General features: G+C 37.7%; 3 protein-coding genes across 4 annotated transcripts; 2 read left to right on the forward strand and 1 right to left on the reverse strand.

Annotated features, from left to right (window-relative positions):
* Positions 1-742: 742 nt before the first annotated feature.
* On the reverse strand, positions 743-8,505 carry LOC113725014 (uncharacterized). Of its 2 annotated transcripts, none has more exons than XM_027247968.2 (10): positions 7,801-8,505; positions 7,521-7,607; positions 6,099-7,060; positions 5,428-5,516; positions 5,077-5,180; positions 4,907-5,006; positions 4,289-4,364; positions 4,088-4,202; positions 3,474-4,005; positions 743-1,683 (listed from the first exon to the last, which is right to left on the reverse strand). In XM_027247968.2, exons 1-10 carry the CDS (start codon positions 8,129-8,131, stop codon positions 1,191-1,193), a joined length of 2,889 nt encoding a protein of 962 aa, XP_027103769.2. In that variant the 5' UTR covers positions 8,132-8,505; the 3' UTR covers positions 743-1,190. The 2 variants fall into 2 exon arrangements, with proteins under 2 accessions (XP_027103769.2, XP_027103770.2); XM_027247969.2 differs by having other exon boundaries at positions 7,521-7,618; positions 7,801-7,940.
* A 362-nt stretch (positions 8,506-8,867) lies between these two features.
* Positions 8,868-11,683, forward strand: LOC113720872 (ubiquitin-like-specific protease ESD4). The gene is made up of 9 exons (XM_027245499.2): positions 8,868-9,737; positions 9,869-9,954; positions 10,051-10,135; positions 10,216-10,311; positions 10,438-10,533; positions 10,618-10,755; positions 10,868-10,977; positions 11,079-11,151; positions 11,247-11,683. The coding sequence occupies exons 1-9, from the start codon at positions 9,588-9,590 to the stop codon at positions 11,376-11,378; spliced, it is 966 nt and encodes a 321-aa protein (XP_027101300.1). The 5' UTR covers positions 8,868-9,587; the 3' UTR covers positions 11,379-11,683.
* Positions 11,684-11,725: 42 nt separating this feature from the next.
* Positions 11,726-12,442, forward strand: LOC113720221 (eukaryotic initiation factor 4A-6-like). The gene is made up of 2 exons (XM_027245165.1): positions 11,726-11,779; positions 11,879-12,442. The coding sequence occupies exons 1-2, from the start codon at positions 11,726-11,728 to the stop codon at positions 12,440-12,442; spliced, it is 618 nt and encodes a 205-aa protein (XP_027100966.1).
* The last annotated feature ends 2,410 nt before the right edge of the window (positions 12,443-14,852 follow it).

Consider the following 14,852-nt stretch of genomic DNA (forward strand, 5'->3'; position numbering starts at 1 on the left):
TTAATTGGACCCTTTACTATGCGTAGCACGAGTATTTATATTAGTTTAGTTGAAAAGAAGAGCACGTTTCCACAGCCATATTGCTTATAATATTGTTAAAAAGAGTTTATTTCGTGGTAAATAAATATTGTGACTTGTGTATGTTACAGATAAGTTGTTATAGAAGAACGTTTTCACGTCGTATTTTAAGGAGAGTAAACGCATAAAAATGCTACGATAAGTAAAATAGAAAAATTTTAAATTTTCTTCTACATGTGTAGAGCTTTGTTGTTAGGCGAAGAGTCAATGTTCTAAATTCTACCATTCCAGGTTGATTTCAGACTAACCCCAATATAAATATATATATATATATATATATATATATATATATATATTTTGACTCTACGTTATGATGAGTTACCATTGGAACTAGGAAGCTTCGCAACATGCCCAAATAAAGAGAAGTCACATAGATTGTACGGACACTAATGCTCGATCCATCAAAAATGATCTCTTATTTTCCGTCTTATCTGTTATAGGGGAACAATGGAGTGTACAATTCTACAGTAAATAGAGGTACTCTGTTATGCCTTTCTTTTTTAAAAAAGAAGGCACTGTTGTCCCTCCACCCGCCTTTCGTGCTTATTTGGTTACGTAAGGCTCATAAGGGGCACGTAAATCTGTCAGGAATTAACCTGATGATTCTCGGAAGTAGAAAATAAGGAAGAATAAAAAGAGGAAGGCGTATGAATTGAGAGAAAAATGAGGGAAGGAAAGGAAGATTTTATTGATAATATCTTGTGATGAATCTTGTCTGCCAAGCCTTTCTTTTATTTGGCTATTTATAGAAATTTCTTACACCACCATGCAAACGTGACTGAAGCTGACCAACTAACCATGCAACTAACTGAAACGAATTGCAACAGAATTCCTAACTAACTTCTTAAGTGCAACAGCACCGTATTTGCCAGAAGTGTGAGCTTCCCTCAAAACTACATCGCATTACCTAGTGTTCCTGACCAAATCCTCGATAACAAACCCCCGAAGATTCCATCACCTACACTGCAGGACTGCAGCTTTTTCTTTTCCTCAATTTTGGTCAGACAGCCAATGCGCTCGGCACTCGAAGCACAGCAGCAGTACCGCCTCGCATCACCTGTACTGCTATTGTTAAACAACATAGAAGCAGGCATCCTAAGGGAAGGCAGCATTCATGTCTTGAACTTCTGAGTGATTTTCTCAACCCCATCCTTGCACTCTCCCGCAACCCGCTTGATTCCTTCCTTTACAGCCGAGGTAAATTGCACTGAAACCTGTTGGGCCTCTTGTAATGAGCTGCCAAACTTCGAAACTGCAATATCTTTTAGCTCTCCTGCCTGCCTGCCACCTTTAGCGATTACCTCCTTCAAACTGTCTATCATGGAGATCACCACCTGGATAATTTTTTCAATTGTATACCTAGATTTCCCTCTTACAACATCTGCCATGGCCTTCAGTCTATCCACCAAGTTCTCTGCCCTATCAATAGTTCCTTCGAGGGAGGATTCCTTTCCAGCAGCCACCCAAGTAACTCCTACATCTGCTTCTTCACGGAGGTCATCATCAACCACCACTTTGATGCCTTGCCTCTCCCAACGTTCCCTAGCCTCTTCCAAGGATTTTGCCTGCTCTCTTGCTCTTCTGGCCTCATCTTCAGCCCATGCTCTGGTTAAATATTTACAGAAATAACAGATGAAAAAAATGTAGACCAAAATTTGCAAGCATGATCTCTAGTAATTGGCATGCAAGCATTATATTAGATGACTATGAACTTTCAGATGTTACATTGCACCTTAAAATCACTTAAAAAGGCAAACTTGGCTAGAGCAATGGTGAGGGAAACATCAAGATCATGTTGAAAAAAAAAAAGTTTAGATAAATCAGCAAGTGTCAAGTTTCTTTGTCATGTTTTCCTGCTACATCAGTACTAGGAGTTTAAAAGTTTAAGAAACTACAGGAGTATAGGAGCAGAGGCAAAAAATGAGATTGAAACTGAATTTGTATAAACCAGTTTGCAAGAAAGTTGAGTACTTTGATGTAGACATTGATTCTGGTAATGCCTTGACTTGTTCCAAAATCAAATCGATTGCTGATAATAAGTTAATATCCAATATTGGTTGCCCTTGTAGATAGACATAGGCTGAAAAAGAAGATGGTTGCGTCACTCAAGAACGTGAATTTATTTAATATTCAAATTTATGAGTCCTAGAAGTTCAGTTTGAAGGTAATTGACTGACACATCATAGGCACATAGTAACTATCTATCAATTACGCAAAACTTGTCCTAACTTTCCCTCAATCCTCAGCAATATCAATCACTTGGTATGCAGAAGCAAAGACTCTCTCTACCCATCCACATATTGACCCTTTCGTTCCATAAACCATTGCAAATGCCGGGTCTATCTTTTCGAAGGAAAATTAATAGGGATAATTTCATAAAACTTATCATAAACCTCCCCTGAAGTTTTATGAAATATCACCGAGCTCACTTAGCACCCCTTGAATTGACATTTTGGTAACATAGGAAGCCCTTCTAACCAAAAGTAATATTAAAAAATTCAAGTTTGAGGAGAGAGATTATTTTAGTGCCTTTAATACCCTTATGCTATTAAAAAAATGAACATTTTACAAACCAAAGAAAAAAGTACTAAATTGGAACCATCTTAAAAGTGAGGAGATGAAAATTGGAAAGATTTTATATTACAGCCAATAGTCACTTCTACAGTAGGAAGATATAGTAAAAGTAAATACTATTTTTTAAACCATTTCTACAAATAGAGCCTTCATAACGTTGAAGGTAATTAGCATGTAAAATCATACATTTGAGCAAAAAAAACTTAGTAATAGATGAAATTCAACTTCAATATCATACAAAAAATTTACTCAAAATAGACAGTCTTTTTTATGGGTGTGAAATACGAAAATTTTATTATAGAAAAAGTCAGAATTTGAAAAACTATTTGGAGTTTCAATACTTTATTTCTCTTGCGCTCTACATAAATAGGAATAAATAAATAAATAAATAAAGTTGTGAAACACCAAAAAAGGGAAAAAATAAAAAAAACCTACAGCTATTCTTCTCCAAGTGCATTGAATATTTCATTGATTAAATCCTATATTTCATTGACATTTGCAATTCAATTATACATATATATATATATATATATATATATATATATATATATATGCATGTGTATGTATGTATGCACGTATGTTTGTATAGATATTGTTAAAGAAAAGTAGGAAACTTAGAGAAAGAAAAACAAGTTCAGAAAATTTAAATATGAGGGTATTATTGACAATTCATCACCTTTGATATTAGTATTGGCCCTACTATCACTTCAAGGGTGCTAAGTGAGATTTTAAAAAGTTTAGGGAAGCTAGGTGATATTTCATGAAAACTCAAGGGAGGTTTCTGAAATTATCCCAAATTAATAACTAGTTCACATTATTACCTGGCCATGGACAATGCTTTCCGCTCAACCTCCAGCTCATACTGCAGTCGTGCAATCTCTTGATTCTCAGTTTCTGCATCTGTACGAAGCTTGCTGAGCCTTTCCTTTTCATATGTAATTTCCACCTTGTTACTCATGAGTGACTGCAACTGCTCCTCCACTTCCCGTCTCAACCTGGAAAGAATTTCCATTTCTGAGTCAACCGCAGCTCGTTCCTTCATCAATCCAAGAGTTTCTTCTTCTCGCTCAGCTCTTAACTTCTCCAGTTCTTGCTTTGCTGCCACTGCCAATTTCTCTACAGCACCACTCCTTTCCCTTTCCTGTTGAAGCTCCTTCTCATAAGTAGCATTGATATCTTGCTCTACTTGAGCTACTAGAGCATTCTGTGCAGCAACAACTTTTTCTGCCATTGACTCAGCTTCAATACGCGCAAGTTCCTCACTAACAATATCAGAAGCCTCCCCAGTTGCAAGAGCAATAGCAGCTTGAGCTTTTGTCACAGGTTTATCTGGCTGGAACAGTCTTGTATATCCTGTCAAAGAACTAAGCCAGTTTTACCTTCATAAACAAGTGAGATCACTACAATAACAGGATCAAGAACAATTTTATCACACCAAAAGAAAGGGCCATGATCCCGTGTTCTCCAGCTGCCAAGTCAGCCACAACTGCAGGCCAAGCATCTGGATTGATCTTGTCAATATCTATGAAACCTGAAAGTTGCTGTACAGTCTGTCCACAAGGGACGTAAATAATTTTATCTTTAGTTAAATTTGATTGCGCAAACGGGAAATATAATATTGTTGAACTTATGGTACCTTTTTGTCAACCACTGGAAGCTGTTTCTTCTCTAGGGCCATCCTCCAACTTACAAGATCCTGACGCGTCAAAGGGCTATAATAGAGAAAAAGTTTGATAAATACAGAGAGGAAGTGGATCTAAGCACTCAACTAAAATCTTGGAAACTGCAAAACAAAAGTTATCTGTCAACGTTAACAGCATGAGGAAGATATTGCTTGTTCTTCTTCAATCCAAATGGTTAATAATGCCCGCAACTATGGTGATATTGGGCTATACACCCCATTTATGCAGACCATTATTGTCAAAGGCACTGCTAGTCATTACATTTAGAGAAAACAGTTTCCAAAACAAAAACACACTGAACATTAATAGCATCAGGAAGATATTTATTGAACAAAACTCAGCAAAAAAGTGTAAGCGCAACATATTGAGCTCACCATGGAGAGGAATACCAGTTCAAACTGCATGAGTAACCAAAAAGTACATGGAACGGCAATGTTGAAATCATATACTAATAATGAATTAAAGAAGCATTAAAACCACTCGTTTAATTCCTTTCTGTGAACAGACACTAGATATTGATATGTGATAAAGTGCCTGTTTAACCAGAAGCATGGAAGTCCTTAGTGATATACCTTTCAGGAGAGAAAAAGATAGGTTGAGGATCATCATCTAGAGAAGACTGCATGTCACGTCTTGAAAGCTTACTGGAAATTAGACCAGCTTCTGCCAAACCTGAAATGCCTCACACATTCAGGATTCAATGATAAGCTGTTAAAACTCAAAAATCAGCATATGCTCCTACCTTGAATAGATTGAAAATCTGGGTCTTCAGCTGTAATGTCATCAAATGCAAGTTCTGTGACATTTTCTATATACATTGCAGGGTAGACCTTTGAAACTGTACTCCTACAGGAAATTGAAGTTAACTCTAGAATCATCCAAGTCATTTGAAGTGTATGCATATTGAAGGAAATGCTAAACTTGGCATATTTTCCACTTGAAGTGGCAAAGGAAGTTCCTCAGTCCATATAAACATGCATTTTGTTTGATCATGCACTGGATAAATGTAGTATGCTAATGTATCTCAACAATTCTTTTATCGATGGTAGAATGAGTCTATGTTTGTTTTTTGGGCAAGTAGGAGATTTTGTACCTGGACAAGGCACTGCTGGCTGAAAGCAACCATCGAGCATATTCTCGACGAGTACAAAGATCTCCTGGTTGAACATCAGCCTCAATAACCTAATCAATTTCAAATCAAAAACTTTCCATTAAAGTAAAAAACCTTGTAATACAATTGTAAAGTCATATAACACAAACTCTTGTAAAGATCACTCAACAAATTTTAAACATCTGGTGGCCTTCATAACTGCCAATATTGCACTTTAATTTTCCCACTTAAGGTGGCTAGAATAGCCTCAGGCATATACCATGGAAATGAGCTTATAATTGAAGCAAAATATAGGTGCTCTTCTATTTGTAGACCGTAAGAACAACACACCAGATGACATTTTTCTTTAAAACTCTCTCTTGCATTTGAAGTTTTAATCTGTTGATTGCTCAACCAAATACATGAAAAAGTTAAACGGCATCCCTTGTCAACTTAAGATATGCCCGTCAATAAACAGCTTACTTTGCCCATTCAAGTTTATACTTGTTTATTAGTTATAAATTTCAGAAAACTTGAGAAAATATAGGTATACTGGAGTTTACCAAACAAATTTTAAAGAGCGAGAGAGAAAAAATTTACCTCAAGTTATGAAATTAGACAATTAATTATCTTGCCACAGAAGTAAATTTAACAGAAGAATGTAACCAAAGTACCTTTAAAGCTTGCAATGCAGCTAATGCCTGACCTTGAACTTGATCAACAGCAGCAGGAACCAAAACTTTCCCAGGAGCTTCCTTCAGAGATGTTGAGACAACTATTGGAGCAGGTATGCCAGCAGAAGTAAAGGTGATTCCAAGACCATTCAACTCGATAGATGATTTGGTTTCAGTATTATTTTGATAGATATTGCCAAGTTGTTCATTGGAGAAAGGATAGGACACATCCGAAATCAATGCTGCGGATGATTCAGTTACAGTCACATCATGCAATGCCAGAGATGACTTCTCTCCACCAGCTGAAATCTCCTTTGTTTTTTCCAGGCCAACATCTTGGTATGCAGGTGAACTTCTAGTTTCCCCACCCATATCGTGCATAATCTTGGTCTCTGAAACTCCCTCAAGTTGTGAATCCAGAGAGGCACCTAAGGTGGTGTATCCATCTTGAGATAATTCAGACGAAGAGTTTGAATTTTCAATTTCTTTCTCGGAAGAGTTGGTAATTGACTTTTCTCCTTCAGGTTGAAGTTCACTGGGTGGCTTTGGTTTCTCAGTCACAGGATTAACACTGTCACTCTCAGAACCTAAGGTGGCAAAAGATCCACCAGAGATCTTGGTCTCTGGTGGATTAGGCAAGTCTTCAGAAGCAACTGATGTAACATTAATGGATGATTCATTTTGTAAATCTGGTTGAACGGGCATCTTATTAGCAAAAGCACCATTACTTGATGGCTCACCCACATTAGTATCATAACCATCTTTGTTTTCAGTAACTTCAGTTTTTCCACTACTTGAAAAGACATTCTTGTCTACACTTGTCATGCTTTCTTGACTGCTAGCATCTACAGTCTCATTCTTGCTGTCATTTGTATCTTCTTCATTGTCATCATTGTGATTATCAGATGCCAATGACACTTCTTGCTGGGTTGTTGTTAGGGGCTCCATCTGTGGTTTAACTCCTACATACATCAAAATATGCATTGTCTATTCAAATGTCCAACTAATATACAAGAACAAACATCTAAACCAGAAAAAAAAAAACCCATACAATCGAATAAGCAGCGGGTGCAGGATTACTATTTTCAGTTGCTTTATCTACATAGTTACATCTTCAACAAAGAACAGAGGTGTACAAGTATCACCGTTAGCTCCAACCAAAAGGAAAGACACGGCAATGCCTATAAACATTTAGGATTTTTCATTTTGGCACTGCTTACACTAATCCAAGGAAACTTCCTGAAACCACAATTGATTTATTCTTGTGCATCCTAAACCTTGACAAATTTCTTTTGGCAGTGAAGGTCAGAGCAAACAAATTCCTGGAAAGGCAACACCAAGCCCGTCCGCTATTTACTTCCCAGTTTCGATTGACCATAAGACAGATCAACAAGAAAGTGACAGCTGAAAAAGTAAACCTACCAGAAGTGTTTCGCTTGCCCATGGACAATGCGGCGAAGGTGAGACCAGCCACAATAACAACCCCAGCCACCCCTGCTCCCACAATTCCTGAAAACGAACTACTTCAAAAGTGTTATTTTATTAGTCTACAACTGCTTGCAAACCCAAAAACATCAGAATTAGGAAATCACCAATACAAATGCTTCAACCTTGTAACACCCACAGTACAACAACACGCTAGCAGCCAGACAAATTTAAATGTAATTATATATAGATACAATCTGATGTTGAAAGTAATCACCTTTAAGGGAGTGCTTGGGATGAGAGTCTTGTGATTGTTCACCATCGGTCCAGCCAGCGAAGCCGTCGGCTGTTGAATTCGGATTAACTGCCCAAGAATCTCCAGAACGACCACGTTCGGCTTTCTTATTATTATGGTTCCTAGCTGCTGAAGCGTCGGCAAAAACTGAAAACATCCGAACTCGGCGATCAAGCTTCAGTATTCGGGTCCTGAAAAAGGGCACGGACGGAGGAGACTTTCGGGTGGTGAACGCTAATCGGAGCTGAAAGGAGGTCGGAGACCATTTCGTCGTCGTTTTAGTGGGCAGAGAAGACATTATTATTGTAACCATGGGTAACTCAAAGTAGCAGACCCGTTAAGGGAACTTGAAAATGAAAGGAAATAGAAAGGATCGACTGATTGTTGTTTGAAGCAGAAGAGGTGAGAAATTTTAGGGTGGTTGTCAGAAAATAATAGGCTCCGTTTTCTGCTCTTTTCGTTTTGCTCTACCGCTTTCCCGACCCTAAAAATTCTCTCTAAAATTAGAGTCAGGTCTGTCTATACTCTATACACATACATACAGGATGCCTACTGCGTCTGTCACAATGAATCATCTTCTCCATTTTTATTTTATTAATCTAATCTGTTTCTAAACTTCAAGAAAGATAAACTAAAGGTCGACGACTAAAAACTAACCTGCCATCTTGCAACTAAAGTTAACTACTGTTTCCTCACGCTAGAATAAGTGCTAGTGTAACGGTAACTGGGACACAACCGAGTTACCGGATATAATCACATACCTAGTAGTATTTTTACGGACATCACTTCAGCACAGAAATAATTCTTTTGTCTGTTGTGGTAGAAATTTAATTTGAACCATAAGATGGACTTGTGTGCAATATAGCCGTTGGATCCTACTTAGAAGAAGTGGCACGATTTCAGATGTAGTGGTTGGATACCGGTTGTAGAAGTAAAAGCTTTCATTTGACCAACTAAAAAAATGATAAATTGTTTAAAGGGTAAAAAATGAATTTAACATATATAAAGACACATATAGGGCTGCCCAACCCGACACCATTTGTCTTATGAAGAATCTAATGCTTGCCGACAAACATACAAGAGTGTTGTGATAATGGTGCGGCGGGTGAGACAATCCAACACCATCTGCTTGAGTTCATCCAGCGAAAGAGGTTGCGGAGAAAACTATCCATCAGGCAAGCATAAGGACGTGGACAGCAGCAGTAGTAGAGAGATGGAAATCCAAGAGGAAGCTAAAAATTATGAGGAGGTGGAGGATCTACTCAACTATTTTGAAAGATGCACATCTGAGATAAAGGAAAGTCAGAAACAACTTTTGGACGTTGTAATGGGTTTATCCGAGTCCCTAAATCATCTAGAGTCTGGGATAATGAAGGAGCTGAGAAGAATTAGTGTGGGCTACTGTGATGGATGTCATATGAAGGCCATTCAATGTAAAGCAGAGGATGCTGAGCGAAAAGTGAGCAGGAAATCAAAAATGGGATATGATTTCACTATGTTGAAAAAAAATAATCACATTCCTAGCACACCAGCACAATCCATGAAACAAATGATGGTTAAGAGTAGGGGAAGAAGAGAGAGTCGTATGGTTATCGGCGTTAAAAATGGTAACAATTTTGGTGACTTTATAGCCTCCCCAACTAAAGAGTACAACTCTCGGAAGACAAAGTGGAGCACTGTTGGTCTTCAGGAGAAAGATCTCAAAAAAAAATGAACCCAGAAGAAAGATCTCAAAAAAATCACCTAAAATTGGTGAGCCAGATTCTGAGATGTCATCTAACTTGACAAACGAATACAAAGTCAAGAAGCAAACACCTAGCAGGGCACATGAAAGAAAACCCAAAGGACTAGCAGGAAGGGTATCAGTATATACCCAAAGAAGGAACGAAGCACGGAGAAGAGCAGAAGGAGCTTTAGAGGTGAGAAACTTGATATTGAATAATGTGAATTAAATTGCTCATCCTTTAACCTCTGTTTTTGTATAGCAAACTTGATATAGTAAAATGAGGCACTAATATGCAAAATTTAACCTTTGTTTTGAGTTTTCTAGACAATAAGGAGAGAGGGAGTTGATAATTGCAAAACTGCTAGTGCTGTGGTTCATGATTTTCTCATGAATATGACATTGCCGCTGGAGTAAGTGAAAGTGTTCCTAAAATTATATTTAGAAACACATTGCCCGTATGGTGTTGATAAGCAAACATAGATATCTGACTGAAAAAACACGTGCAGGCAAGCCGTCGTTACAATTAGAGGCCAGGTAGCTAACAGAGAGCATATTCTTTGTCTATTGCCTTGTATGGGTGTCGAAGCTGAGGTAAATCTCACATAATTAAGTATTTTTATCACAAAACATTAATTTTGAAAACTTAGTATACTGACATTGTGTTCTTGTAGATTGTTAACTGTTACTCTGCATTGCTCACGGCACGTGCAAGGAGAAATTCTGGGAATGCATCATATCGCGTGTGGTACATGCCGAGTTGGTCAGCGGTAAGTCTGTTAGGAACATAAATTGAGCTGAAGGATCATTTCCATAAGGTTCATTGCTTGGTAGGAGGAGTCAGCAACAGTCACTGATTTTGGATTTGGGCTAATATTTGCAATTATTTGTTGAAGGAAATGGTGACAAAAAATGAGATGACACTAGATGAGCTGTATATCTATTACCTAACTGAGAACAAATTTGGTGGCTTGATTATGGAGTGTGAGAAGGTAAATAGTCTCATTAGTTATTAATGAATGGGATGTATTAAAAAATATGGAATTAGTAATTTCATTCGTTATTGATATCTGCAGATTTGTATACCACTGAATTGGGATGGAAAACACTGGTATTTGGCAGTCATTTACATGAAAGAGAATAAGGTTATGATATTCGACCCATTCCCTGATGAAGATTTCAATGAATTGCGGTTGATGAATGCAAAGGTGGTGGTAAGAAATGAAAACTCTTGCATGATATATGTCATGAATGCATGATATTTGATGTGTGTAGAATGAAGAGTTTGAATTGCTTTGAAGCTACTGGTATTGTCATCTTTTGTAGTGTTCAAAAATTAGTGGTGCACTATATACGGGATATGGGGAAAATTTCAGTTATGACTTCAACGACTTTGAATACTTGAGTCCCAGTTGGTGCCCAAGGCAAATCAACAAGTAATTTGTCTATGTTTATGTCTAGTAGAATAGCTTGAGACCTGATTTTTCAATATGTGAATTGTTATATAACCTTTTTTGGCTGCACACGAACAAAATAGGTGGGACTCTGCTATGTTCGTGATGAAATACATGGAAGTATGCGATGAAATGGAGGATGTGATCAAAATTGAGGTAGGTAGTTCACTCATTCATTAACTATGTCCAATTTTCATGTGTGTGCATTTGATTTTTGTTTATATGGGATTTCTGGCTTTGCCTCAACTCAGATAATATCCAATCAAGCTAGGAGAAGCCGAGCAATTGAACTATTTGTGGATGCATCCAACGAAGCCAGACAAACCTGTGTTGATGAATTTGAAGGCCTTCAAGAGATATTCCAACCAGTGCATCCCAACTAGCTTCAAGAGAATTTTTGTGAAGTTCAATTGGTTGGGAGTCATCTCCTTCTTTGAATAGGACTGCTAGTGGGAGTTGAATTCATGAGATTACTGTGCTTCTGTAAGGTTGATGGTTTCCTGAGAGATATAATATTGTGGCATTGATGCTACTTCTTCTGTCTTTGCTGTATCATCTGTACTGAGCGATGATTTTCTAAGTTCTGTGTGTTTTGAGCTTTTCTTTTGTACCTATCACCAACCAAGTGGTGAATTTATTGTCAGCGTAGCAGTGGCATTAAAATTCTTGACCTGGTTTTGTATGTTTAGTTCTTTTGTCAATTGGTTGCGCTTTCTGCTTTTTGTGGAAGATGTTATACTGTCTATTTGATGAAGCAGAGTCAGTTTTTTGTTTTTCCAATATTGTAAACTTGAAGAGTGACGCTTGGTTTTTGCTTGAACATTTTCTTGAGGTTTTGAGAAATTTTTGGATACTCAGCACTTGATTTTGTCTTTATTGCCAGATATATGACATTTTTCAGCTTCTACCTGCCAAAGTTCAAGTAGGAGTTTTCTCTGCTACCATGCCACCTGAAGCCCTTGAAATCACTAGAAAGTTTATGAATAAGCCGGTCAGGATTTTGGTTAAGCGTGATGAATTAACTCTCGAGGGAATTAAACAGTTTTATGTGAATGTTGAAAAGGAAGAGTGGAAGCTTGAAACTTTATGTGATCTCTATGAGACTCTAGCCATCACCCAGAGTGTGATTTTCGTGAATACTCGACGCAAAGTTAACTGGCTTACTGACCAAATGAGAGGCCGTGACCACACAGTCTCAGCTACGCATGGAGACATGGATCAGAATACCCGGGATATAATAATGCGCGAATTTCGCTCTGGTTCTTCTCGTATTCTCGTATTATCATATTCCACATGGACAACCACTATCATCTTTTGTTATGTTCATACTCTAGTGAATTGGATAAGACCGAATTGGATGTCTAATGCGACTCTCCTGATGGTTACCCACAATGGCATAAATGCAAGTGCACCTGCAATCCTGGAGACCATTAAAGTCTATATATAGCGTTGTTGTGCCTAAATCTCACACAGCATTCCAACTTGTATAGTGTACTCAAAAAAAGATAATGGCCAGTAGCTCTTCAAATTCAGCAGCATCATTTGCAAAATATCCAGACCGCTTATGCGAGTGCAAAAATGGTTTCTGTCGAATTATGGTGGTCGGCAAGTCAGAGGCAAATCGAGGGAGGCACTACTATGTATGCCCGAGTGAAGTGGTAAGATCAATCTTGCTGGAAAAAGATGTTATAGAAAATTAATCTTAAAAAATCATCTTCCTTTTTTCTCATATTGACTAAGTTCAGCTATCCAGCGCTCCCGACCATGGATAGGATGGTGTGATGAATATGCAAATGCCCTTGACACGGTGAAATCCGGCGGTCACCTTGCTGCACCGACAGTTGACGAATTGCAGGGCCGAATTCTGGATGAAGTCATGCAAACAAGAGCTGAAATAATGAAGATTAGAGCAATGATGAAGGAAGTAGTTGCTTCACAAACTATGGTGAAGTATGTAATGTTTCTAGTTATGTGTCTATGCCTTATTTTGTTAGCTAAGGTGTAGGATATGGATTCTGATCATCTGCAAGACCAGTTGTTGGGTAATTTTTTGGTACAAAAGCTTCAAATAGCTATTATCGATGTTTCTGGTTCTTTAGAATAGCTTTATGTCGTTGATCTGCTACAAGACCATCTTTTATCAGCTTTTCATGTAATGCTTAGAAAGTATGGGATGCTTTGCCTTGACCTTAATCTTTTATCTTGGGTTTGTTGTAATGCTTAAAAGGTTTAAAGTTGATTTACAACAAGGATTTCCGACCATTAGCAGGCATTAATTACCTTTGTTCCATTAATTACCTCTGTTCCATTAATAGCTGACATTAACTACCTCTGTTCCATTGTATCATTAATGACTCTCAACTGCTACAAAATCATCTTTTATTATGTATGGACCCTATTAGTCTTTATTGAAGCCGTTCATATCAGCAACTGAACTGAACATTGAGACTTGCGTTTCTGTTTCCTCGCTGCCATTGCTCTTAACTAGCTTCTACACATAAGGGAGCAGCTTGTAGACAAATACACGAAAGACCTACGTTTAAGGCTGAGCTGATATTCCCTTTTTTTTTGTTTTACGTTGAAATTGAATATGAAATATAATTATAAATACACAACCAAGGCAAGTCAGTCAATAATACGTAAGACAAAAGCAAAACAAATATTTTTTCTGTGCAGGCATTTGACAGACATCAGAGATAGGAACAAGCTAGAGACATCAGAGCGACATCAGAAACAAGAAAATAGAAAATATCAAAATTCTAACAAAGAGATTTATTTACTACCGAAGCAGTTGCTACGTCTGTAATAGATGCATTGGTTGTGGTTGCCCAAAATAGCTAGAAAGGTTGGAGACGACATCATCACCTTCTGTGACCACTTGCGCTAATATCAGAGGAACTGGAACTGGGGAAGGAGATCCATTGCCAATCCAGCTCGTGAGATCGCTGAGCTTGAAGACCGTATCATTTGCTACTAAGGAGTTCAATCACTCACAGTCTATCCATAACAACGATAAGACTAAACAGAAATACCGTGAAGAGAGACAAAGTCATGGGCGGGACCTATATAATACATGGACTGGCAGATTTGAAATGTACTTCACATATGGGTGGGAGATGAAATAATAGCCATCAGATCTAGTTTTCAAAAGGAAATTATAGGCGGGATTTGAAATTATAGCCATCAGATTTGAAATTGGTTTCATTATAAAGGAAATTATAGGCGGGAGATTCAATTACGGATTAATATTTCATACTAGTTTTCAAAAGCCAAAATGGATACCGGTTGCTTCAATACTAGTAACTTCAATTACGCAACCTTAGAATTGAGTAATGGGGTAGTTGGCAACGAGTCTGGACCAACTCATTAATCATGAAGTACATAACCTGCATTTAACGCAACCTTAAATTGTTGAACGAGGTAGTTGGCAACCAAATGATATCAAACAATACCTCGGACTCAGGACAGCTAAAATCAGAGTTTAATGCCAGACCAGATAATTGGTTGGGGATTTGATGTGAAAACTAAATAGCTATTGTTATTAATGCCAACAACCAACGTAAATGGGCAGATAATAAAAATGAATACGAAAAAAATAAAAAAAAATTACAAAGCCCCTTCTCAAACGTCAAATAGCACATGGGAAAGTTGGCATCGGATATCCGCAAAGGGGAGCTTTTTTTCAAAAACTACAGGCCAAGAATATTGGGAAAAAATAGAGACCGGAAGGGGTACAATAGGAGCACAAGGTTCCTATTGTAACAGGTAATCATCTTATCCTATTTAAAATACATTTAAATTTTGTTATCTATGATTGCCTGCTACATTTTTATTGAGATTTATATGCATCGTGTATA

The sequence above is a fragment of the Coffea arabica genome, chromosome 2c (genome assembly GCF_036785885.1).
Source record: "Coffea arabica cultivar ET-39 chromosome 2c, Coffea Arabica ET-39 HiFi, whole genome shotgun sequence".
Classification (NCBI taxonomy): Eukaryota; Viridiplantae; Streptophyta; class Magnoliopsida; order Gentianales; family Rubiaceae; genus Coffea; species Coffea arabica.

Excerpts from the sequence above, each read along its gene's own strand:
- LOC113720872 (XM_027245499.2), top strand. The coding sequence starts at position 9,588 with ATGTCATCTAACTTGACAAACGAATACAAAGTCAAGAAGCAAACACCT. Across the intron at positions 9,955-10,050 it reads AATATGACATTGCCGCTGGA|GCAAGCCGTCGTTACAATTA; the intron begins GTAAGTGAAAGT and ends AAACACGTGCAG. Across the intron at positions 11,152-11,246 it reads AGGATGTGATCAAAATTGAG|ATAATATCCAATCAAGCTAG; the intron begins GTAGGTAGTTCA and ends GCCTCAACTCAG.
- LOC113725014 (XM_027247968.2), bottom strand. The coding sequence starts at position 8,131 with ATGGTTACAATAATAATGTCTTCTCTGCCCACTAAAACGACGACGAAA. Across the intron at positions 5,181-5,427 it reads GCCAGCAGTGCCTTGTCCAG|GAGTACAGTTTCAAAGGTCT; the intron begins GTACAAAATCTC and ends AATTTCCTGTAG. Across the intron at positions 5,007-5,076 it reads AGATTTTCAATCTATTCAAG|GTTTGGCAGAAGCTGGTCTA; the intron begins GTAGGAGCATAT and ends GAGGCATTTCAG.
- LOC113720221 (XM_027245165.1), top strand. The coding sequence starts at position 11,726 with ATGTTATACTGTCTATTTGATGAAGCAGAGTCAGTTTTTTGTTTTTCC. Across the intron at positions 11,780-11,878 it reads TTTTTTGTTTTTCCAATATT|ATATATGACATTTTTCAGCT; the intron begins GTAAACTTGAAG and ends CTTTATTGCCAG.